We start from the raw sequence: 26,465 nt of genomic DNA, 5'->3' as shown, positions 1-26,465 counted from the left end.
AACATAGACCAAAATTTGCTTACGTCTGTGTTCGAAACATTTATTTCAATGGCCTTCGTTAAACCAATTTAACAAAGGCGGCGAATTTTAAATTGAAATATGTGACCCGGCCTATGAAAAGGTGGCTTATGACTCAAAAAAGAAATTGCGAGAAACAGCTGTTAAAGATAAACAATGCATTTCTTCAGTTTCTTAGTAGTAGTAATTTTTTTTGAGTCATAAGCCACCTTTCCATAGGCCGGGTCACATATATTAATGGCTATATGTTCATTCCAAAATGTTTTGGCCGGCATTATAAGCATGAGTTAATAATCGATAACCGCGTAACTTCAGTTTCCCGACTTATCCCACCGCCCACTATAATAGGGTAGTAGCACACCCGGGCACTTGCACGACTGTCTGTGAAAGCTTAGGTTTTGCCACCTTAAGTCTTCTTAAGGAGATCGAGAGTCTCGCTTGGTAAATATACATACCTGCTCATATATCATATTTTTAACAGGAGCCACAATGTATAGCTGATGTAAGTAAACATTCAGTGGAGATTTGCTCCAAGATATTAGTTGGGAGTAGTCTGCCTCCAGTTGGTTTGACACATCTAGCATTGTTGGTTTCCGAGGTATGATATTCTGATTGAAAGCCACTAATACGCTTAATTTGACCAATACCTACATGTCAAAGGGCAGGGCGGTCCGCAGAGTACATGAATAGAGTTTTGGCATCAAATAATTTCTGGGAGGGGCGCATCCCACCATATACATACCTATGTACATAAATACCGCTAACCCCTTTACAGTTTTCTAGGAAATGCTGAACCAACATAAACAGACAAACAGACGGGTTTCATGCGAAGCGAGTCGATTTATTGGACGATTTTTTAATGTTCAACTAAAATTCTAAGGCTGACCGTAAAAAAATATTACCAGAAAATTTTAGTCTTTTAAGAAGCCTTTAACAAAGAATTTCCAGGACAAAAGTTATTAGACATATTATAAAATAAATATGTATGTACATAAATTAACTTCTTTGTATATTTTTGGCAATAATGAACAAAGAAAGTGACGCTAGATCGAGAAATATCGCCCTTGCAAGAAAAGTGCCCAGACACCTTTGACAAACAAACTGTGGGGTAAAATTTTTCCACCAACTCGAAATCAACCCCCGGAAAACAAACAAATTAAAATCACGGAGAAGTCAACGAGCCAACAAGCCGCAAAGTTTACAGAGGATCAAGAAAGATTTTTTTCAAAATAATTCAATACCAAGCTAACTTACTTAGTTGGCGCTTCAACGGTTCTGTCCGGCCAATAAGGCGAGCCAGTCGCTTATTCGTTATTATTTTATAAGAACTGATTTTGATTATGACAAAGTTTAGTTAAAACCATGACTCTTGTCCCACAGTACAAAACTGCCATTTTTGGTATAGTTCAAATTGACTTTGTTGTTGTTAACACTGCGGGCGGCGTTATGTTGGGCGTGTTAAAGATATTATTCTTGCTACTGCTTCTGCCTCTGATCAATAAAGGAGTCACAAAGTGATTTTTATACTCGGCTGAGCAGAGCTCATAGAGTATACTAATTGTGTTCTCATAACGGTACACCGTAACGGCATAAACTAATCGAGATAGATATAGACTTCTATATATCAAAATGATCTGGGCGAAAAAAGAAATTCATTTAGCCATGTCCGTCTGTCCGTCCGTGCGTAAACACGATAACTTGAGTAAATTTTGAGATATCTTAATGAAATTTGGTATGTAAGTTCCTAGGCACTCATCTCAGATCGCTATTTAAAATGAACGAACTCGGACTATAACCCGCCCACTTTTTCGATATCGAAAATTTCGAAAAACCGAAAAAGTGCGATAATTCATTACCAAAGACGGATAAAGCGATGAAACTCGGTAGGTGGATTGATCTTATGACGCTGAATAGAAAATTAGTAAAATTTTGAACAATGGGCGTGGCACCGCCCCCTTTTAAAAGAAGGTAACTTAAACGTTTTGCAAGCTGTAATGTAATGTCCGGGTACACCCGCACTTAGCCTTCCTTACTTGTTTTTTATTATTTTTATATTTAACACTTTGTATTATTGTTGTTGTTATTACTATTGCCATCAATTTTATGTTTATGATGTTCATGTGTTGTTGCTGCTACTAATTAATGCCAAACGCTTGATGCGTATTTCAAAACTTGCACATAATGGCATGCAAAGACAATTGTACAAAAACATACATACACACATGCATAGCTTGATGCATACATATGCACATTAGTTGTAGAATTTTGTAGTAAAACTCCACGAAAGCTGCTTACTTTCCGGCTCAAACTGAAAGAGTCAATGACGCGCTGTAATGAGATAATTGAATGAAATTCATTTGTCAAATTCCAGTCGGTGGTCCATCGAGAAAAAGCTTTTACGCCAATATATTGATAAAACAGAAATCCATTTGATTCAATGAACATTCCTGCAGCATCGACTGCAATGATTAATGTGGATTGGCTTGCAGCATTGACATAAATAATATGGACTTGCAAAATACATATATACACATGGGCAGATATATGTACACTCAGAGAAGAAATACTGTAATATTAACAGTTCTCTGCTGTTGTTTTTAAAAACCGCTAAAACAACAAATTCTTTGTTAATCTAACGGATTTATGGGGTAAAGGAACTATGAGAAACTGTGTCTATAACAAATAAACCTGTTCAGCTTATTACAATAAACTATTGCCAGAAATTATGTTTCGTATAATAAGTGGCACTGTTGTGTTAACGGTCTCCCTGTAGCCTTGAACCCTAAAATTGTTAATTTAAGCTGTTGGGTGTGACTGGTAATTCAACAAATAAATCTATTGATTACTAAACAAAATCGCAGTTGATTTTCCAATTACCACTGTTAGATACACAAATCCCTTCATTAAATTATCATTTGCCACTGTTAAATAAATCGTACATCTGGTATTGCCCTTTATCTGGTAACAACTAACAGAATTTGCAGCTGATTTAAAAATGAATCATGTTGAACCAACCGCATTTATGTTAATTTGAACTTATGCTTAGCAAGCCATGATTTTTTATGTATACATATATATATGCATTAGTTGTGGGACTATCCGAATAAAAATTATCCGAATAATAAACTCTTTTATCCGCCAGGTATTCGTAATCCGAATAATATTTATTCGGATTTTTTATTCGTTTATTCGGATAGTACTATCCGGATAGTGCGCACACCCATTCATGACAGGCTGTGCCGAAGACTGTTCCGTCCTTACTTGTTTAAACTATATTTATTCTTCTACTTAATGTCCTTACACTCAGAGAAAAAATCGTTCTAAAACGAACGAAACAAGTTCAAAATTGAGAACATTCGTTGACAAAAGTCTGTTAAGTACGTTTTTTCTTAACTCGTGACCGATGGGCTTGTTTTAAGAACAGTTTTTCCAAGTACACCGTTCATATTTTATGAGCACATTGGTATTGATTTGTGAACCTTCTGTGCTCATTTCAAGCACTACTTGGGCTTCATTTAAGAACGGTTTGTGCTTCATCATTGGTGCGAGGAAGATAACTTATTAATTATTACCTATTTATTTATTTATTTTTTATTAATAAATAATTTTTTTTGTTATTAATAAGAAATATTAATAACAAAAAACTATTATTAAATGCCAAAAAGGCTTGAAAAAAACGCATAATATGCATTTCTTCAGAGATTCCTCGATAAGAGAAATCTTTCTTATTTGATGATCCGATCTGAATATATATTTCATTTCATAACAAGTTTCAGAATTACCCGAATGTAACTGAACGAAAAATAAGAGTTAAAAAAATAGAGTATAAAAAAATTGTTTTAAAAAACTTCAGAGTTTGACGGTGAGCGAACTCGCACCACACGATCGCAACCGCAACATCATAGGCCACTACAACTGCTCGATAGATTGTGCCAAATGTTGTACTTAACATTGTAGTTTCCTTTTTCATGAACTTAATTTAAGAACATCGTTCTCATTAATAGAACATTTGTTCATATTTTAAGACCAATCGTTATCTTTTCAAGAACATGGTTGTCAGTTCAACAACAAGGTTGTTGTTTTGAGAACAGGTCGTTCGTTTTTCAAGAACAAAATAGTAAGAACATGACAAGCTTGAATTGAGTCCGGTGGTGCTGGGTTTTAGAGCGGCATTTTTCTCGGAGTGTACGGGTATTATTTAACAGTTTCTCTTTGTATCCCTTCGGGTACTGTCCCGCAGATCCTCTTTGTACTCGTACTGTCGAACAAGTCCTCTTTCCAACTGTACGATTATTCTTACAGATTTTATAATTCTTTTAAAACCCCTAATACAATATTTTCAATTTTCGTATTGGTATTGTAGAAAAATAAAACAAAAATAAATTCTACCATAATGGAGCAGGGGCTCCTAGACTCGCATTTTACTTACAATATTCGTTTCAATTCCATCAAATATTTTATTTTACTCATTTCGTTGCTGTTTTTTATGGTTTCTTGAAATAGGCTACATAAATTTCAAACTGACTAGTCCCAACTGGCACTAGAGGAAACCAGTTATCCCCCAATGAAAGCAAAAGAGATCAATCGCAGACCACTCCATTTTGTGTGCGTGCAAGTAGATATAAAAATGATCTTTTTTGACTCATAAGCAATTTATTTTTAATATAAGTAGGTCACGGGATTAACGCTTATCCAAATTTAAAAAAAAATATGTTGGCATAAAATCTACTTTTTTTATTGATTTTATTTTTCATGAAAAAACACTAGTAACTGAACAAACCCCTTTCACCACATAAACATGTATGTATGTATACAAATTTTGTACATTTATTTAACTTTATCACCTCAGCGGCGATTTAATGTTTACGATCGATTATTTACCGGAGTACATTTTGCATTTTATTGTTAAAGTCTGTAATTTTCTGCTACTTGTAAAAGTATTAATGCAAATACATAGGTGAATAAAAATGCATGTGTTGCATTAGGGTTGCCGCATGCAACCACAAAACGTTGGCATACTACAGCAGCGGACGCAGAAATAGTATTAGCAATTTTTATAAAGTTTGGTCAATTTAATTCCTCTCTTTTTTATTTGCAATAATTTAAGAAAAAACTTGCTTAATTTTTGTAACTTGAACTACTATGCAAACCAATCTCAAAATGTTCTTCGAAAAGTTCGAAACATCGAGAAAATATGAAAACTTTCTGTTTTTGGTTTTTTAATTTCACTGAATTTTTTGAGTATGCAGTTTTGTAGCTCAATTTCTCAATTTTTGTCTAACAAAATACAAAATAATGATCTCTCACATTTCGCATTAATTTTTGAAAATTGTTTATCGGAAGGAATTTTCTTCCATATAAAAAAATAAAGCTATGCGCCATTCGTGTGGGAGAAAACCGTTTTAAAACACCTTTCGGGAATAAAATTGTCAATGCAAATTTTGAAGATCCGTAACTTTTGCTTTGTAAGCATTAAATTGATTGGGCTGCAAAACTGCATACTTAAAAAATTGCAAAAAAAACTCTAAATAAACAGTTCGAAGTTTGGGTAAATTGTTTTGTAATTTTCGAATTTTTTCGAACATGTTTCCGAGTTTGCTTCGCATATTTTCAGATCCATAGAAGTTTTTGCTTAAGTTATCGAAAAAAAGTGTTTAGCTGACTACACCACGGACATATTCAGTTTATATGAGGTCTTTATTAAATTCGATTCTCCTGCAGGGCCTAAACCCCTCTATCTCAGAATTTATTTCAAGAACGCCAACTCGGTTGAGCATGTGAAGATAGAGCGGTTTTTAAACGGTGTGTTCTGCAACCGAATTCTGCAATGGATTATTTTGTGATAAAGCTCTGATGTAGAACTTCAAAAAAAAAAAAAAAACTGATGCACGGCAGCCTAGTCATGGAGATCTTCCACTTAGCCGTCGGCTTACAATTTAGAGCCTTTTTTTGTCTAGAGACGATTTTTTGGTAAAGTTCCCTCGAGTAGTTTCCTAACTAACGCATGAGCAAATTTTGGCATGTCAGTCAAAGACGCTGCTAACTGTACAACCGCATTCGTCACAACTGCCTAAAAGTCAGTTCCTGAAAAACATCCCGCAGTGTCTATTATTTAGGTACATATGTATGTCCATTTGCTCTCCCTCCACAAGTTTTGCCTAACTTAAACGGTTAATGTTGCCATTGATTTTGATGGATCATTAAATTGTAAAAATAAATTTAAATACCAAATTCTCATGTGTGAGAAGTCATAAAACGGAAGCTCTTTTGTTAATGGTCATGTTTGTTCTTTGCGTTTCACTGTTTTTGCTTTTTACTAATAAAACGTTGTAGATACATTGGCTGTAGTAAGTTGGCTTGTAGTTGTATTTATGTAAACATTTGCAAACAACTCACCTGCCAATCTATCTTTAACCGCTTGATGAGCCAAAGCTGCATGGTGTAAAGGCGGTAGCGCCCATGTTAGCGGTGTACGTTGTGGTGGTACACGTAAAACATGGCCGGCAGCGGCTGCCGCAGCCGCCGTTGGATATAAATGTGGATAGGTGTAGAGTGCGGTGGCGCCACCATATGTCGATGTTGCTATACTTGTGGCCAATTTATATGCTGCTAAATCATGTTCACTATGAATATCATTTTCGGGACTTTGTTTATTGTGATGCTCGAAGGGTTTCGATAGCAGGCGAGATATACTAAAGGTTAAGTTTTCACTGGACGATGAACGTGTTTGTTCGGATTGCACCGATTCACTGAAATAAGAAAAAAATATATTGCAAAAAATCACAAGTGCAAGCATTGTTCTAAAAGGAGGTTTGCGTATAATGTATGTATTCTACTAGACCTACGATGATCTTTATAGCTCTCAACATCACTTGGAATCTGTGTGCACCCAACAAAAAAAATTAAGATTTCGATAGAGTAATGCGGCAGTTACCCACCGACGTGTGCCGTACGTACGTACGTTTGTCGTACGAAGCACGTTTGACCGAACTCTCAAGCCCGTAGGAATCAATGTGTGCGACTGTGTATATGTACATAACATATTTGTGTGTGTATTGTGTACAGATAAGCACTGTTGCCATTGATCATTTTGCATGTATGCTTATGGAAACATCAACTTTTTCCAATTTAATTTTTGATACTGTAAAAGGCCGGAATAAATATTAAATAAGTATAAATAGATTACATATTTATAATCTACACTTTTACATAATTATTTCGAATTATTTTCACAATTTTTCAAACTTTAATTAGGTGTTTTTGCATAAAACTGCAAACGGTAAAAATTAGCGCACAAAAGTTTACTAGGCAACTCTGTCTAGTGAGAGAGCGGTCAGCTGTCACGTTCTTACGGAAAAAATTAAAATTGTTTTGATTTCTACGTTCCGGGCTACGTGCGTACGGGCGTTGCACGTCGGTGAGTTTTCGTTTACATTGCACACTCATAAGATAGGTCGTGTCAGCTGACACGTTTTTCGTACGTACGTTCGTGAGTAACTGCCTCATAAATCGTTAGACTCTCTGCAGGTAATCGCACTAGCTCCGCAGAGCTATCTCATTAAAAGACGGTACTAGTTCTTATTATATCCCCTCCCAGTGCTTTCAACTGACACTTTTTCAACATTGTAATGCCCTGCGAAATGGTAATTGCCCCCGTAGTAGCCCTTTTGCATGCGCTCTTAACCGGTTTAATCGTAGGTTGTCCTATAATAGTTGCAGCCTTTCATTAACTAATTTAAATACCTATAAATAAGACTTGAGCGCAGTTGGTACAAGTGTGGCTAATAACTGTCTTGCTCTGCATTCGATTAGCACCAGTTAGGAGACCTTCATTAAGCCTGTAGTGCAAAACTGTCCTTTGTGTGACTGTTTTCCATATTCTTTGCAAGGTTAGTGCAGCATTCTTTGAATTCAATTGACTTCATTATGGCGGAAATTCAAAGCAAATGGTACACAAACTACTTTTCTTAAGTCTATTGTCGGCAGGTTCCGTAAGTTTGGGTAGAACGATTTTATTTTTGTATTAACGGGAAGACAGTTCTTGTAATTTGCATGGATCCTTGACAAAAGGTCCACGTGACAAAAGGTCTACGGCCAAAAGTTCCATTGACGTTATGTCCAGTTTAAACGGCCATAAATAAGACTAATTAGCACGATTTTTTATTCCAAAATGTATCTAAACTTTTAATTCAATAAGTTCTTTTTATCTCAGATTGGACCATATGGGCTATTTTTTCCGATTTTGCATTAGAATGTGACCAAAGTATAAGAATAGGAACGCGGTAGCTAAAAACTTGAAACAAATTTCTCTTTTCATTCGACTGAACAACAAACAATAAAACGTAACTGTAATTCAACAGTTGTTAGCATTTTAATACGTTAATATGGGAAATAAAATAATTGACCTTATGGCCACTTGAGAAAAAAAAATTTTCTTTTTGACCATTTTTGACCATAACGTCAATATTGTTGACATTGTAATTTTTTGAAATTTGACGTTGTAACCTCTTAATATGGCCATAACTTCAACTAACTTTGTACACTGAAAGAGAAAGACTGGTAAAATCAACCGAAATACGGGTCAATTCAACCAAAATTTCTGTTAATTTGTATCCTTCGCAACAAGATGTTGAATCAACTGCGCACCAATCGTTGATTCGTAATTGACCGTTTTCGTAGTCAAATGAATGAACAAAAAAAGTTGTTGCGACAGCTTTGTACGAAAGTACCTATGTTGCCATATAAATAAATAAATGTAAGGCGCGATAACCTCCGAAGAGATCTAAGGCTGATCTTATCTTCCAATTTGCGTCGTGCTCCTCTTGATTTTCCCAGAAATTGGCCGGACGGGACCCACATGTTTTATGCCGATTCCGAACGGCATCTGCGAGGCAGATGAGTTTTCACTGAGAGCTTTTCATGGCAGAAATACACTCGGAGCGCTTGCCAAACACTGCCGAGGGGCGACCCCGCTTAGAAAAATTTTCTTCTAATTGAAAATCCTTATTTCACCTTATTGGGTGCGAACCCAAATTTTATATTTTATAATTTATTTAATTTATAGTTCTGAACTTCGCTTTGCAAATAGAAATGAAAATAGTAGTCACAAAACTGATTCTCAATTCTTTCGGTTGCAGCTCAGCTCATTCTCAATTTCTTCTCTAGCATGTAGTTGACACACTTGATTGTTTAGAACAAAACTTGTATAAATGTTTGATATAACATTTTAAATAGAAAACTTGTAAGTTATAGAAAAGTAAAGAATCAAATCGCTAGAAGGTAATTCACCACTGGAGTAACTTTAAATGTAATTCGGAAAGTTTAATTTTCGTAACACCTTAAGTTGAAACGATTCCAAAACAACTCAAACTTTTATGTTGTCGGAAACATCAACATTAAAAAAGGATGTTTTTTATTTTCTTATTAAATTTGTTCGCGTGTGTGAAAATTCGTAAAAACTTGAACAAAATGTTACTAACTTTGGAAAAATCCTGTTCGTTCAAACAAAACTTTTGCAACAAGAGGGCGCAATTTTGCACTGGAGGAGAAGTTGCAAAATTGTACCCGATAAATAGGTGCCCCGTATCTCATAATTTTTGCACAGTAAATTCAAAAAAGGGTGTTTCGTTTTGTATTGATAGCTGAAAAACCAGTTTTTTGTTGTTTTCCCATTTTGTGTGTTTTTCGATTTGGTGGTTTTCTTAGTTTGGTATTTTTTTTTAAACAAGTGGCACTATCGTCGTAAGCACAAAGTAGAGAGCGCAGTGGGCGTAAAATTCTCTTTGAAATTTGCTCACGTATTGACTGTTGATTGCTGTTGAAATGACCAGTGAGATCAGTTGTGTTAACAGAAAAATCTGTTAGATTGACCAGGAATCTGTCAATTTTACAGAACTTTGTTAACTTAAGAGCGACAATTTCTCCTCTGTTAAAATGAATGAACTAATTTGTTCGTTTGACAAAGAACTTGGTCGAATTAACCTTAATTCGATCAATTTCACCGAATCTCCGTTAAGTAAAGAACAACCGAGCCGATTTGTTGATTTTACTAGCACCATTTCTTTCAGTGTAGCTATTTGAAGAAATCATAAGGTCAATTGACGTTATGGCCGTTAACATTGTGTCCCCTGCCGTTCAGAATTTGTGGGCGAGGCGTAAATATCCCGGTCGGGACGTACTTGACACTCTGGAGGAAATTTCCATGATCGATGTGGGCCTTATTCGTAAATTTAATGTTGAAACATAACAATTTGTTGAATAACTGCGAGCCAGTTTCACAGTTGGACTGTGTGGTAACATTAACGGACCAACCTAAAAAAGCCCAAGTGAGCTGTTTCTTCACTGGATAGCTGTCACTTAACCTAACCTAAGACAGCCGAAAGTTCATTAAATCATATCTGACGAATACCCTTAAAGATAGTTCGAAGGAATTTTTTTCCACAATTTTGCATATTTAATGAATCATTGCTTCAATCGTTGCGCAATAAGATCTGTCTTCTCAGACAATGCACTTACTGTTATCAAACAAATATTCAGTGGACTTGCGTCTTAGTGGCCCGTCAACGTTACCAGTTCAAATTTGTAGGCCCTGAGGAACTGGGTATATTTGGAAATCAGCCAAAGAAAATGATGAAGCGACTATATAAATTGAATAAAGAATTTCCAAATATGAGCCAAATCGGACCGCAAATACAATTTTTTTGAATATCAATCCTTGCGCCACCTAGCGGCGTTTTTTTTTCATAGATCGCTTTATATTCTTATATGTATTATGTGTTCCAAATATGAGCCAAATCGGACAACAAATACGACTTTTTTGAATATTTCGATCTTTGCGCCACCTAGCGGCGATTTTTTTCATAGGTCGCTTTCTGTTCTATAATGTATAATGTGTTCCAAATATGAGCCAAATCGGACGACAAATACGATTTTTTTGAATATCTCGATCATTGCACTACCTAGCGGCGATTTTTTCCAGAGGTCGCTTGCTATTCTTGTATGTATTATGTGTTCCAAATATAAGCTAAATCGGACGACAAATACGATTTTTTGAAATATTTCGATCCATGCGCCACCTATCGGAGTTTTTTTTCTTATTATTGCATTGTCATCGGGTCCTGGACTATATTCCTAGTTTCAAGCTTGTAGCTTATCGGGAAGTTACTCAATTTTCAATTACAAAATTCGTGCCGCCTAACCAGCCTGTCAAGTCAACTTAAATAAAACCGTTTAAAAATGGCTACAAAGTTTGGTATTTGCCATTGTTTCGCTACTGCTACTTAAATTAGATACAGCAAATAATATGACTTGAAAAACTTAAATTTTATTAGATACTAACAATCTTTTTCCAATCAAAAGACACAGACACAGTCGCACGCAACGAGTCACGCACAATTTAAAGGCCGATTTTGTTGTTTTGGGAATTTCTTCAACAGCCTGCCACCAGCCTTTTAATCACAAATTTCACACGAATATTTGCTTTCAAGCGCGCGTTTCTCATGTTTTACTTTGGTGTTTTTGCTTTTGATGCGAAATTGTTTTTTTTTTTTTCTCATTTTGTCATTTGCAACTTCGACTTTTCCCCAACTCCCCCCAATCTTAGTGTTTATTGTCGTACGACTGGCTATTTGTTAACAGCCGCGACGCTATGTCGTGCTTTGCGTGGGCTCCCAGTCTCCGCTCGAAACTCTTAATTAATAAATGTGAGTAATACGTAATGTATGTACGTATGAATGGAAGGTAGAGCTTTTAATACATATTTGCATTCTTATCGCTGACACTTTGTGAAACTCATTAATTTAAAATGGAAATCAAATAAATGCATTGAAGGTATGTATGTATGTTAATGTGATTTGGTTTCGTGAGTATGTCAATGCAATGTTGAGTGTTCAGTCTAAGCCGTTATAGGCATCTCTATGGGGCGATATATGTATATTGGGCGAAAGTTCAGTTTGAAAGTTCCCGAAGATGGTTGAATGAATATGTTGCATATAAAAAAATTCTATACAAGGTGCAAAACACCTCTAAAGAGATTTAGGCCGAGCTTTCCCTACCATTAACCATTAACATTTCCTACAAATTTATGTCGATTCCACACTGCCCACTTCAACTTAATCCATACCGACTCCGAACGGAATCTGCAAGCAGATAAATTTTCGCTGAGAAGTTTTCTCACGGCGGAAACACTGCCGACGGGCGACCCTGCTTAAAAAATTTGCCATCCGTATAAACTTCCGAGGGGTAAATTTTCCTGGATACCATGTCCATAGCTAAAATTCTCATTCCTTGCAGTGAAAATGGAAGACAGTCACGCAAATCACCAGTTTCACACTACAGGTTTAATGACTACTTCCGAACTGGTACTAATCGGTTGCATAGCGGAATAGTTTAAATTTAATTTAAATTAATTTCTCAAAGATAGCGACTATTTCAGAACCGCTTACGACTGAACCAGTTCGGAACGCGTTCAAAATATCTGCAAAGAGTAAAAATTGCCATTTGGTAAGATAGCACAATGTTAAAAATGACTGTTAAAAGCATTGCGAAGAAACAGAATTAGAACTAGTAGGCTAATAGGCTGTATCTTATGAGGTAGTTCTGCGTTAGTTCGGTATAAGTGCGATTCGCTGCAAGGTGCCCGCCCACATGCCTTTTAAGAAACCATCGAATAAAATGGTAAATGTTGGAATAAAATAACCTTCTGACTTTACCATAAATAGGTCTTAACAACCTTTACCGCGTTGGTATTGTAAATGTTTCAACGAAAATCATCAATATTTTATGGGATTACGTAATTACGCTGTGCTCGAGAAAAGGCCCAATAGTTTAGTGCAAAAAAGAAATAAAATAAAAACGCAACAGCCCTGCTCCCAAGGAGAGGAGAATATTATAAGAATTTGCCGGTCGCAACTGATGGAGGAAATGAAAAGAAATGCGACTGTCGCATTTATAGTGCTAATGCCAAAATGCGACATTTTGGTGTCAAAATTGTACAGCAAGTGCGAAAATAAGCATATTGGCCTTAATGCTTAAGCAGACATAGCCTCTGGCGGCCGCCGTAGTGTGATGGTAGCGTGCTCCGCCTACCACACCGTATGCCCTAGGTCCACACCCCGGGCAAAGCAACATCAGAATTTTAGAAATAATGTTTTTCAATTAGAAGAACAATTTTCTAAGCGGGGTCGCCCCTCGGCAGCGTTTGGCAAGCGTTCCGAGTGTATTTCTGCCATTAAAAGCTCTCAGTGAAAACTCATCTGCATTGCAGATGCCGTTCGGAGTCGGCATAAAATATGTAGGTCCAGTCCGGCCAATTTGTAGGGAAAATCAAGAGTAGCACGACGCAAATTGGAAGAGACATAGCCTCTTAAAGAACTAAAAATCAGCGTGAAATCGATGAAGATTTTTTAGATTTTATTTTCAAGTTCAATCAACGCAATATTGTGTGTAAAATTTTAAATAAGAAGATATATTATAATTGGCGTTTTCGCATCAATATTAGAGATCACCCGAACCCGATCTGCATGTTAATCCGCCCATGAATTCATTATTTTATACCAATGCGTGCGAATAAAACCATAATATATATTCATCGTTTTGTTGTAGCGGCTACAATTTAATTTTAATTATATTTATTAATTATTTAAATTTATTCATTCATTTATTTAAGGCACATATAAGACATGGTCTCTTACAGTGTCATATTTGAAATGTTTACTTAATACTAGTTCAAATTTATAACTTATTTATATATTTAATATTAGTTACTGACAGAGCGCGATTCAAAAAGTGAGATCAATTCAAAAAGTGAGATGAAGTAAGACAAAATCATAGATATTTTTCATAAGTTCATTAACAAAGGATCTGGTGTACAGCTAACTTGAAGCGCTTAGGATTTAGTTCTGACTTTACTTTATTAGGCAACGCATTGCACAATTGCAATTTATGTTTTTAAAACATTTTTATACCCAGCTGTACTTGTACACAGGGTATTATAACTTTGATTGGATAATGGTTGGTTGTACAGGTATAAAGGAATCGAGATAGATATAGACTTCTATATATCAAAATCATCAGTATCGAAAAAAAAAAAATTGAGCCATGTCCGTCCGTCTGTCCGTTAACACGATAACCTGAGTAAATATTGAGATATCTGCACCAAATTTGGTACACGAGCTTAACTGGACCCAGAATATATTGGTATTGAAAACGAGCGACATTTTATATATATAACATTTTGGAAAACACAAATCCTGAATATTTAGTAAATAATACGCCTAGAATGTTGAAATTTGACGTGTGGACTGATATTGAGACTCTTGATAAAAAGTTAAAGACCACGCCCACATTTATATAAAAGATTTTTAAAAGGGTCGTAGACGAAAATAATAAGTTAAATCTTAGCAAAAACTAGTTTTGTACCAATCGTCTTTTGTGCCATTATAACAAGAAATGGGAAAGGCGTGGTACTGCCCTTTTCTTACAATGCATTTCCCAAGTTTCTGGAGCCATAACTCGACAAAAAATTTGGTGCACATGTATGTATTTTAACAGTAAATATTTTCTGTAAAAATGGACTAAATCGGTTATATAGCCGTCTTTAATATAGAAGATTTTGTAAAAGTGCTTAGATGCAGGTAGTAAGCTATCTCTAGTAAAAGTTGGAAAATTTCGTTAATAACCCTGCCCTTTTTTGTAATAACGCTTTTTAGTACTATGGCACTTGGGTGTTTATGTTTATTGTTCTGTTACATTTTTATTTTAAAATAAACAGTAGGGAAATCCCCATATCTGAAGGAACACTGCATTATTACCCGCTCAAGGTCACTGGTGTTAGCCTCTGTATCCTTTTTGCTTCTTTTAAACTAAAATTAGTTCAGAATAGAACCATATGTATATGTATTATTGCGCAGCCTTGTAACGCTATAAAGCACACAAAACAAACAACAACAGCATTTCAAGTGTACAGCTGGGTATGTAATGTTCGGTTTCATCAGAACTTAGACTTCCTTACTTGTTTTATTTTTTTTTTTTCAAGCGATTTTAATATAATACTGTCGACATGTTCGCAGCGAATTCGTAAGTACATTTTCTTCAAGAATACCATATGGTCAATACGAAGATGGATAGGCTCCTGGAGATAAATATGATGAGCTTCATTAATATGCCAGGAATTGAAAACCTAGTTGAAGCCGTCAAATGTAAGGGAAAACGTATCATGTTTTTTGTAGTTATGGTGCTATTGAAGTACAAGTTTCAACACATCAAAGTATGAATACTGTGCAAGATTACAAATCGCTTCTCATTTTCGAGGTGTCGACCAGTATTCCATAGGGGGTGATTGCCATTTCATAGGACATCACAATGTTAAAAGTTTCAGCTGAAACCACTGGGAGGAAACAGAATTACCTAGAATTAGTAACTTTTATTAAAACTATGGTTCTATGCTAGTTCGGAACTGGTGCGATTCACTGTGCTGCAGAAGGTATTTCTAGTCTTCCCTTTTGTTCCCTCACTCTTTACTGTCTGTCATGCACAGTGATCAAATTCAATAGTTTATAGCTGTAAACGCTGAATAATCATTTGCTATGTTTAACTTAACCACATCCGTCACAGTCGAATTTAAATGCAAATGTGCCTAGACATAAAAAAATTGTATATCCAAATCAACAATTTCATCAGCTTGTTTGCTATTAAACGCTCCACTGACAAGAAACGCAGCTATGGTTTTTATCAACCGTTAAAATTCATTACGGCCATGATTGTGAGTTTTAACAAGAAATGTCGTTTGGTTTGCTCGCTCTGCTTCTCTTTGCTTTTGTCTACTTAACTATAGCCATTAAATTATTATCTTTCATTCCTCTTTCCATTCTTGGTCGCTTTTGACAAACTAATTTGTTAGTAAATTTTCGAATTATTTACGCAAGCTGTTACATATTTACTTTTTTCTTTTATTTTGTAAACGTCTGACAAATTTTTACTAAAAAGTATTTCTTCTCATTGCATAGTTATCATTTTTTATAATTGGTATAGGTCGGTTTCCGTAGTATAAATGAAATGTGCTGGTTTACCATACCGAAGATCCTAGGTTCAAGGCATGGAACAGATAGCATCGGCATAATTATTGCCCTCCGAAAGCAACTCTAAAATGTAGCTACGAGAAGCTCGCTATGCTTTAAATCAGAAATACCTTCGAAAGCTGTGAGCGCAGCGACGGTGATTTAGAATAGCAAGCACAGGCACTAGTTTTAATTCTGTTCCCTCGCAGTGCTTTTCACTAACATTTTTATACCCAGCTGTACTTGTACACAGGGTATTATAACTTTGATTGGATAACGGTTGGTTGTACAGGTATAAAGGAATCGAGATAGGTATAGACTTCCATATATCAAAATCATCAGTATCGAAAAAAAATTTGATAGAGCCATGTCCGTCCGTCTATCCGTTTACACAATAACTTGAGTAAATATTGAGATATCTTCACCAAATTTGGTACACGAGCTTATCTGGACCCTAAATAGATTGGTATTGAAAATGAGCGAAACCGGATGATAAACACGCCCACTTTTAATATTTATAACATTTTGTAACATAGCAAATGCTACGCCACAATATCTATTTCCTATTTAGCGCCCACCCCTAACATCATATTTTCCATTTACTGCCCACCCCTAGTAGTGTATGTACCGACATACATATATACATACATACCGGCCCAACAACCATCGCGCAAGCACAAAGCAAGCCAGCGATGGTGAACGCACAATGCTTGAGAATTTTCATTCGTGGCGCGCTGTGCGCGACAATGCGAGCATAATTCCCACCGTGTTCATAGTTACCTATGAATAAAATGATTGGCCGGAATTAGTGATGGACGATATGGCTATTTTGAGCTATCAGTGAAAATAGATATGGCTATTTTTGAATCACGGCTATTTTTTATAGCTATAGCGATCGCTTTATTTTTAAAAGCGATTCATTAAAGAAGATATGATGGGCGATACAGCGATTTTAAGCTATCAGTAGATATGGCTATTTTTACAGCTATGGCGATCGCTTTATCTTTGATAAGCGAATCTGCAATTATTTGTATACTTGGATATAAAAGTTGAATGTTTAAGTTTGTTTACCGGAGTAGATTGAATATTATACATTAATTTAATTTAGTATACAGAATATATGAACCAAAATTGGAATAAAAAGACGAAAATATGTACCTTTTATAGTAAACTGATGAAATGTGAAATTCTAATATGTTCAGTCTCGTATTACACTCAATGAGATGAAACTAGCTGAAGTAGATGTCTATGCATCTTTGTTTTATAAATTTTGCTAATTGAAAATGCTTTGATTTTTAAATGTAAGATGAATCAACCCGAAATAAATCGGTATATGTAACACCATAAAAACATGATTTATTTACTATATTATACTACACCGATGTATTCAGAAATACTCCGTATGAATTTATTCTGAAAGTTGTATTTGCCTGCATAATATTTATATAGTAAAGTGAATCAATTTTTAATGAAAAATACAGAGGAAAAATATAGCAAATTCTTCAAACTATTAAAAAAATATTCTTTAGCAGAAAATAGCCACCCACTTCAGTGCCCTAGAAATTAGCCGGAGAATTCAACCATATACAAACCATATGACAAAGCTTGAATTGCATTCTCCCAAAAAACTTAAATTTTGAGTTAATCTGTTTACAATAAGACGAGTGATATATGTTTCTATAATTCTTTTATTTTTCCATCAAAAACACAAATTTTATAAAACTGTTAACGGCTACAGCCTAGAAGTATTAACTTATGAATAACATATGCATTAATTTCATGTCCGAATCAGTTTTAGCAAGCGTAAAATATGCTATTGTTTCTTTGTTTAGGCCAACGTCCCATCTTATTTCTATACCCTCCTGTATTTGCGATTCTTTTAAATTTTTATCGTATTCTGTTTCTAGGCGCACAAGTGGACCAAAAACTATCTCGTATTGATAACCATCTTCATAACGCTATAGCACTTGTGATGGTTCCGTGTCTATACCTGGCTTCTCTAAATCCTGAAATGTTGCATCGACATTTCCCTTCCATAATTCCTCTAATTTGTTTATTTGTGCTGCTGATATTTGTCGTGCACGCCACTGCTCTTGCTCGGTAGGCACCTTAACCAACCATGGCAAAAACGAACGATAAGTTATAAGTGGCTTCCATTGTTCTTGATCCCAATTCATATACATTACGTACGCCACACGAGTAAAATTTTAGTACTATTTCTCGAAGTGGACCTTCAGAATGTAGGGTGACTTCCCTATGTTTAGCCGTCACCGAAAGTTTAACAATTTGGGATCCAGATGTGCTTCCACGCCCATTGCAAAACCATTTTTTGCAATTATTGCACATCACTTCGTCGTCGAAATTGTTGTTGCACAAGTTTGCTTTGTTCCGTTCGCCGTTTCCACAATTTCTCTGCACAAAAAGCATATTTTTTTCGCCCTTATTTACCACTATCTGTTGAGACATTTTTTTGTTGTGCAGTTCTTAAGATAACTATCCCCATTTTTCGATAATAGCTGGCAAACTTTTGTAAAAGTATATTTTTTCCAATTTTCAAGAAAATTATTCCTTTTTGTCGCCAATACACAGTCGGAAAGTACACAGATGAGTAGTGATGAACGATATTTCACTATCGATGATTGCATCCCCGCTATCTATATTAGTATTAGAATTTCATGCTGAAGGAAAATCGCAAATCGCTATAATCGCTGTTGGCGATATTCTGCCAGAGGTGATTGCCATTCAAAAGAATCGAATGAAGGAAAATCGCCAATCACTGATATTTTTGGATTGCAATAGCTATAGCTATTAGCGATTTGTCAATAGCGGCGATGCAATCACCAATAGCGAAATAACGTTCCATCACTAGCCGGAATACACCAGGCACACTTCGGCATAGGTAAGTGAAGTGCGTGGCGGCAGCCACTGGCGGTCGACAAGGGGTGCCCTTTGGGTTAGGGGGGTGCGTTACAAGGTCGGTTCCACCGATGGTACGCCCCTCCTGCTTATCGGACACCCCGCAGGTTTACCCACATTTCCGGTGAGTAAGACGGGATTTACACCCCTTATTACTCATCGGCAAGGTAATGCACGAGCAGCCTTCTCGGGTAGGAAGGAAACCCGTCCCAACGCCAGTGGCGGGGCGGTTCTCCCCACTACGTCAATATAAATACATGGTAGGGGCTCCCTTTTGGGACGACGGGGGGTAAAGTTACAAGGTCGGCTCTGCCGATGGTACTTCCTCCCAGGCCTATTGGGCAGCCTTACCCATATTCCAGGGACTCCCTTTGCGTCGAGCGGGGTAAAGTTACAAGGTCGGTTCTGCCGATGGTACTTCCCCCCCTCCCCCCCCGGCCTATTGGGCAACCGTAATATTTTGTTATCATCTCTGAGTAAGACGGGACTCACCCCCTATTACTCAGAGGAAGGGTAATGCACGGATATACGGCTCAGGTAAGAGGGGAACACTTCCCAACGCCTGCGGCGGGACAAACTCCCCTACTACCCTAGCCGAATACCCGAGCCAATATATTGTAGTTAGTTAGCCTCATACTAATATCGACACTTCGCCATCACCACATCCCGATCCTCGGACATCCCATCCCGAAGTCTAGCCACCACCGTCGTCAAAGCTATTTAGTGAGAGCAACCGTCACTCAGTACTCTCTCTTCGGGCGTGATCCTAACTACCGCCGTCATTACTACCGCCGTTAGCACCCCTTAGCGAGAGCCACCGTCGTCTTCACCATCTCAGCCACCGCTAAGCTAGCACTCTATCTCCCTCTCTCTGTGGAGAGCCATCGTCCTTGGATTACACTATATTGTCAGCGACACTACCTAGTGAACATCTCTCTCTCTCCCCTGGATTCAAGGTTGTGGATATTTTAGCCCGAGAGCCACGTGTGTGTGTGTTCGAAATCAAAACACTAATTCACTGTGTATTTATTTAGGTGGGGGAAGTGGGACCTCCATCCGATTCTGGATTGACTTGAGCATACCTCAGCCTTTGACCAAACCCACCTCATAATTTTGGAAAACAAAAGAAAACCTGATTATTTAGTAAATAATGAACCTAGAATGTTGAAATTTGAGGTGTGGACTGATATTGAGACCTTTGACAAAAATTTGAAATTTTTTTTTTAAATGGGTGTGGCACCGCCCACTTGTCGTAACATCAATTTTACAAATATTATAAATCATAAATCAAAAAATCGTTAAACTTATGGTAACAAAATTCGGCAGAGAGGTTGCCTTTAATATAAGGAATGCTTTGAAGAAAAATTAAAGAAATCGGGTAAGGACCACGCCCACTTTTAAATAAAAGGTTTTTAAAAGGGTCGTGGACGAATAAAATAAGCTATATCTTTGCAAAAAAGAGCTTTATATCAATGGTATTTCATATCCCAAGTGGATTTTAGACAATAAATATGTAAAACTTCAAATTTAAATGCTTTTATGACTAAGCAGTTAATTTTCTATATTTCGGGAGCCATATCTCGAAGAAAAATTAGTTCAGAATAGAGCCATATGTATATGTATTATTGTGCAGCCTTGTAACACTATTAAACACACAAAACAAACAACAACAGCATTTCAAGTGTACAGCTGGGTATGTAATGTTCGGTTTCACCCGAAATTAGACTTCCTTACTTGTTAACATTGTAATGCCCTACGAAATGTTAATCACCCCCTATGCAAACAGGGATAGTCGCAGCTATTGATCGATTAATTTATATACATATAGCTAAGCCTTAAGCCTATCAGTGTGGCTGCCGACTGTCCCGCCCTGCATCCAATAAGAACCAGTTCGGAAGTTGTCATTAAACGTCTAGTGCAGAACTGCGCGACTGTCTTACATTTGCCCTGCAGGGTATGTATAAAATTAAAGACCCTAACTTGCTAAAAGCAAACCAGTCGATATACTGGTTATATTTTGCTTATTGAAGTCTTAAAATGACATATGTCTGCCTCAGATTTACAAAGGGTCATTTTATTAAATAATAATATCTCAATGTCCTCAGAAATCAAAAACATATGTTACACTTTATGTTTCGATTTCCTTCTGGGATGGTCATGCTCTCGCGGCCATCAATGCTCTCATATTTTAGTATTTGTCTACCAATAAAGTTCATTAATCTCATTAAAATAAAGAAATACAAGGCGCGGAATACCTCCGAGGTTTTGGCCAAGTTGCTCTTCCAATTTGGGTTGTGCTCCTTTTAAATTTTTCCTACAAACTGACGGGTAGTTCGATGTTTTATGTCGATTCTAAAGGGAATCTGCAAGCCGCTGAAATTTCAGCGAGAAACTTTTCATGGCAGACATACACTCGGAGGTTTTCCCAAATCACTGCGTGAGGCCAACATAACAACAATACGAACAGCTGCAAGGGGCTATCAAGCCGCGGGCGCTACTCTCAAAGAGGCGCCAAATGGTTAGTAACACAAAAATGGCTAGCAAAATTTAATTTGTATTATATCTAATTTTCAGCGTGGTGTGGTGGTAGCGTGCTACGCCTACGACACCGAGGGTCCTAGGTGTCACTCAAGTGCAAAGTAACATCAAAAATTAGAAACAATTTTTTCTAATCGGGGTCCCCGCTCGGAAATGGTTTGGCAAACCTTCCGAGTGTATTTCTGCTATTAAAAGCTTCTCAATGAAAATTCATCTGCTTTGCAGATGCCGTTCGGAGTCGGCATAAAACATATAGCTTTTGTCCCGCCAATTTGTAGGCAAAACTAAAACGACCACGACGCTAATTGGATGAGACGCTCGGCCCAAACCTCGCCGGAGGTAAATCACGCCAAGTATTTATTTATTTTTATTTATATCTTAAAAAGATTTGGAATTATGTATGTATAGTTGTATAAAAATTTCTTTGCTTTCAAGAATATCAAAAGAGATTAGTTGGGAATAATAAAAGGACAATTTTATTCGGGATAACATTTTTAGGCTTTAGGTTTTTTTTAATCGACGTGAAGTACGTAACAGCCTGAGCTGTAAAAATGTACAAATATTTTGATTTTCAATCAATTATTATCCTGCATATTTGATTGTAAACAAAATTGATTTCTCTTTTTTGATTTTAAAAGTTGCAATCTCCAAACAAATTTTTTATCAGATATTGCAATCAAATTTGATAATTTTTTTTATGGTAAAAATTTCAAGCTACAATTAATTTAAAATCTGATTGTAGCCGAGATATGTTTCAAATCAATGAATGTTGCGGAAAGGTGATTGCAATCACTTGCATACAAACGACTGTAAATTGTAATGGAGTGTTTGTTGATGGATATTGCCCACTTTTATTAAAAATATTCCGCTATATAAAAGTAACAAATGTGCAGAGTTTTTTACGATAGGTCAGTTCTTCTCATAGTTATGGCTTACGAAACGTAAAACAATGATTGCTTAAAAAAGAGTCGATGCTACGCCCTTTGCCAAGTTTCCTTTTTTTTATTTTCATAAATACGCTTCAGGAGTAAAGGAGCATTGATATGTATAAAGTTATTTTTCGAAAAGATAAACCATATCGCACACTAACTACAAAAGAGTCACAACTTGAAAAAATGTAAATGTTCAGGAAAGAAGAAAAACGGTTTATGTGAAAACGTCTGTAATGTTATACTGAAATCCAGTTTTACAAAGAAGGATACCTTCATTATAAAATGAATTGACGAAATTTTGTTGTAATTATTTGTTTACGGACAAAATATATAGCAATTTTGAATTATGACTATTTCTAAGAAAACTTACTACTCGTACATTCACAATTATTTCATCAAAAAAGGCATATTTCACAATAATACAAGCAACTTTACTCACTATTTACGTATAAAAAGACACAATTTTAATTAATACACAACAAAATTAAAAGTTTTTTGCAACAATATAGTCAGAATTTAAAATAATGCACTTTATGCGTAAAAAAACTGTTCACTTGTTCTTAAGCACATTGACACAACTAAAAATAGTACTCTTTAGTTGATATAGTGCAAGCGATGCAATCAACACCAAAACTGACATAACGGTAATTTTCCACTTAAAGAAGAAAATAATGACAACGAAATTTTAGGGGCAGTTAGAGATGTGTACTGTGAATTGGGTTATGGAAAAAAACCGATTTTGAAAAATTTTAAGTTGTGACTCTTTTGTTGTTAGTGTGCGATATTATATTTGTCTACGGCCCTTTCAATTTTTTTTACAGAAAAGTGGGCGTGGTCCTTATTTCATTTTCATTTCATATATTTGAGTTTTTTGTACAAGTAAGACATAGTATTTTAGATAGTACCTCAATCGTATTACATTATCAAAAATAAAAGTAGAGTAATATAATATAATCTAATGTAAATACAAGAGCTAGAAAGATAATAAACTTATTCTTTAACAATTAAATATCCTCAGTTCAAAATTTTTGTGACAAGGATAAAGATATATAATTAAAAGGAAAGTTAAGGGTTGAGAAAAGATAATACTGCCGGCTTAAAACATCCTGCTTGTACTGACAAAGAACATTCTGGATGACGTTGTGTACTTAAAATTCGGGACTATTTGATTTCGTTCATTTTGCCAAGACTCATTCATTCCTTATCATCATCATCATTAATTGGCGCTTAACAGCCTAATCGATTTTCGCCGCTCCGTAACAAGTAATGCTATCCCCGTTTTGCGATAACTGACTCCAATTTCGAGCACTTGTCCCAACACAGTGGAGGTCTCCAACTTCCTTTGCCTCCAACCTGCGACATCGAATAACATACTTCCTTGGTCGGAGCGTCTACGTTAATTCGCATAACAAGACCTAGCCAGCGAAGCCTTTGGGTTTTATTCGCTGCACTATCGTCATATCTGCGTAAAGCGCATACAGCTCATCATTACCACCTTCTTCGATACTCGCCGTCGGCATCACGGACAGAGCCATACATCTTCCGGAGACATTTTCTCTCGAGCACTCCACGAGCCATTTCATCTTCTCCCGACACCGTCCATTATTCCGAGCCATTCATTAGGACAGGTATTATGAGCGACTTGCACAGCGTGATTTACTTTTCAATTGCCTACTCAGTCCAAAGTGGCCTTTGTTGGAAAGAGTTACTCTTCGTTTGATTTCTTAGCTGACATTGATTTTGTTGTTAATGCAGGTTCCCGAATAGACAAAATCATTCACAGTGTCGAATTTATTTCCATCAACAGCGACGTGTCTGGCAAGGCGCGAAAACTCCGACTCTTTCTTGGATGACAGCAAGTACTTCATCTTGTTCTCATTTACCGAGAGACGCACTTTTTTGCTGCTTTACCTAATCCCAGGCAGAACTCACAGCGCGTTTGTTTAGGACAATAACGGCAATTTTAATAAGTTTAACGATGACAGCTTAAACCGTTTGATTTACGACCAGTTGTATGTGAAATGAATTACTACAGAAGTGGGCAGTGCCACGCCCCCTTTTGAAAATTTAAGAAATAGCGATGGGAGATAAATACGAAGCAACCCACATACCAAGTTTAAACAAGATGTTTTAAAGTTTACTGAATTAACCGTGTTGACATACGGACGGACGGACATGGCTAAATGCAATTCTTTGCTCACCCAGATCACTTTGATGTATGGAACTCTGCATCTCAATTAGTTTATGCTATTACAAGCTACCGTTATGGCAACAAAGGTAATATACATATGTATGTATGTTTGTCCCATGACAGGGGTTTGGCTACCTTTGTGAGTGTAGCTCTGTCATCAACTCAGCGAACTTTGTCTGTCCTAGAAGATGCCACTCGAAGTTGGCATAAAATATGGGGTTAACAATTGGCCGTCCGATTGCATGCTACGCGTTCCCGATATGGTCGTCAAGTCTAAAGGTTACTCACTGGAAGAAAATACAGGCCTGACAAAATACTGCCCTCAGAACCTCTACCGGCTGTCTTCTTATGTCCCCAGAACACCACCTACACAATACGGTGAGTGTACTCCCCAATAGGGAGAGAAATGAAATGCTGAAGAAACAGTTTCTGTTGAATACCCAGAAACCTGGGCATCCCAACAGACATCTGATTGATGAGGCTACACCTCTCAGGGGCTTAAGGAGTCATCTCCGTAAGCATTATGAGGAAATACGGCACCTGAGAACACAGCCGTATGAGGCAAAAAGGTTAAACTCTTAGCTATCTAGACTCAAACCCGACATACAAAATGTATGTCCTGATTGCAATGTGCCCCCACATGACAAGAGATGGTTGGTCTCTTCAATTGTAATGTGGAACCAGCGCCCCTAACACCCCTCTCACTATGGTCCACCCCTGTTGAAACTGCATATTTCTTTGGACTCCCGTTAGAGGATATTAATGACAACTTGTGATCGGTCGCACCTATTGGATTGGGCGAAGCACTGCTACTACAACAACAACAACAACAGCATATAACATGTGAATCCGCCAATTAGCAGCGAAAATAAGAAAAAACAGGTGGAGACTTGAAGAGGGCACCTCGGAGTTATACCGCACCAAAATATTATTAGCTTTATTATAAATGGATGTGGAATATTTTTAGATAGGCTCTTGCAGAGTTCCAGATAAGTGTATAACAACTGTAAAAACTTGCTACAGTTGAACTGCTTAGAAAGAAGTATTTGCGCCACAGGACTGAGCGCACTCTATAGTTTCCCTGATGCTCAGTTTTTGACTCTTTTGCGTTGGGAATTTGTTTATAAGAAAATAATTTAAGTGTTACCTAGGGGGTGTTTCCATATCGTCATAGCAACTGCCACCTTCCATATCCACCTCCGATCCACTGCCGCAAGATATGCGTGAATCTGAATCGACGTCAACATGAATCTCTTGCTCATCTTCCTCGCCTTCATCACGTTCCTCATCCTCGTGCTCATGTGTTGAAGACATGTTGATGATGTGGGGCGCCAATTTAAAGCAAAAATCGCTTGGTATTTAAGAAAAGCTTGGACAAGAGTCGGATTTATGAACTTTCTGTTGTTTTTTTTTTTCTTAGATTAAAATTTATGTGTACGTATTTTAATTTTTTAACACTCAAGTATATATCACTAAAATAAATTTTAAAATATTTTTTTAGATATTTTTTTATATTTGTTTAAACTTTTTTGTTGTTATCCTATATTTTATCCTTTCACTACAAGTATGTATAACTAAATTTGTGTTTAATGTTAGAGTAAATTAATTTTTTCAAAAAACACCAACAGTTAAAAACTTTCCGATTAATCGGACCACCGTCATCAAACTCCAGCGAATGAGAGAGTCGCAAATAATTATTGTCATTGGTTTGCGACGGGCAAACAATTCAAATGCACTCAATGCTAGTCGCGAGGTGAGGGCGGTTGCACGTTCCTTTTTTTATATGTTATTTAAATATAGAACTCATTCACAATT

The 26,465-nt window shown here is 36.6% G+C and overlaps 1 protein-coding gene across 1 annotated transcript in view; it reads right to left on the bottom strand.

The window, feature by feature from the left end:
* Positions 1-26,229, bottom strand: part of C15 (homeobox protein C15) — a 124,438-nt gene extending 98,209 nt beyond the window's left edge. Inside the window, exons 1-2 of the mRNA XM_067771847.1 lie at positions 25,798-26,229; positions 6,415-6,767 (exon numbers count right to left, since the gene is read on the bottom strand). Of these exons, the coding sequence (XP_067627948.1) occupies positions 6,415-6,767; positions 25,798-25,964 (520 nt within the window). The 5' untranslated portion in view covers positions 25,965-26,229. The remainder of the gene's footprint in view (positions 1-6,414; positions 6,768-25,797) is intronic.
* Positions 26,230-26,465: the final 236 nt, after the last annotated feature.

This window comes from Eurosta solidaginis, chromosome 1 (genome assembly GCF_040869045.1).
Source record: "Eurosta solidaginis isolate ZX-2024a chromosome 1, ASM4086904v1, whole genome shotgun sequence".
In the NCBI taxonomy this organism is placed as follows: domain Eukaryota; kingdom Metazoa; phylum Arthropoda; class Insecta; order Diptera; family Tephritidae; genus Eurosta; species Eurosta solidaginis.
Note: the sequence above shows the minus strand (reverse complement) of the source record. Positions and strands in the feature narration are given on the sequence as shown.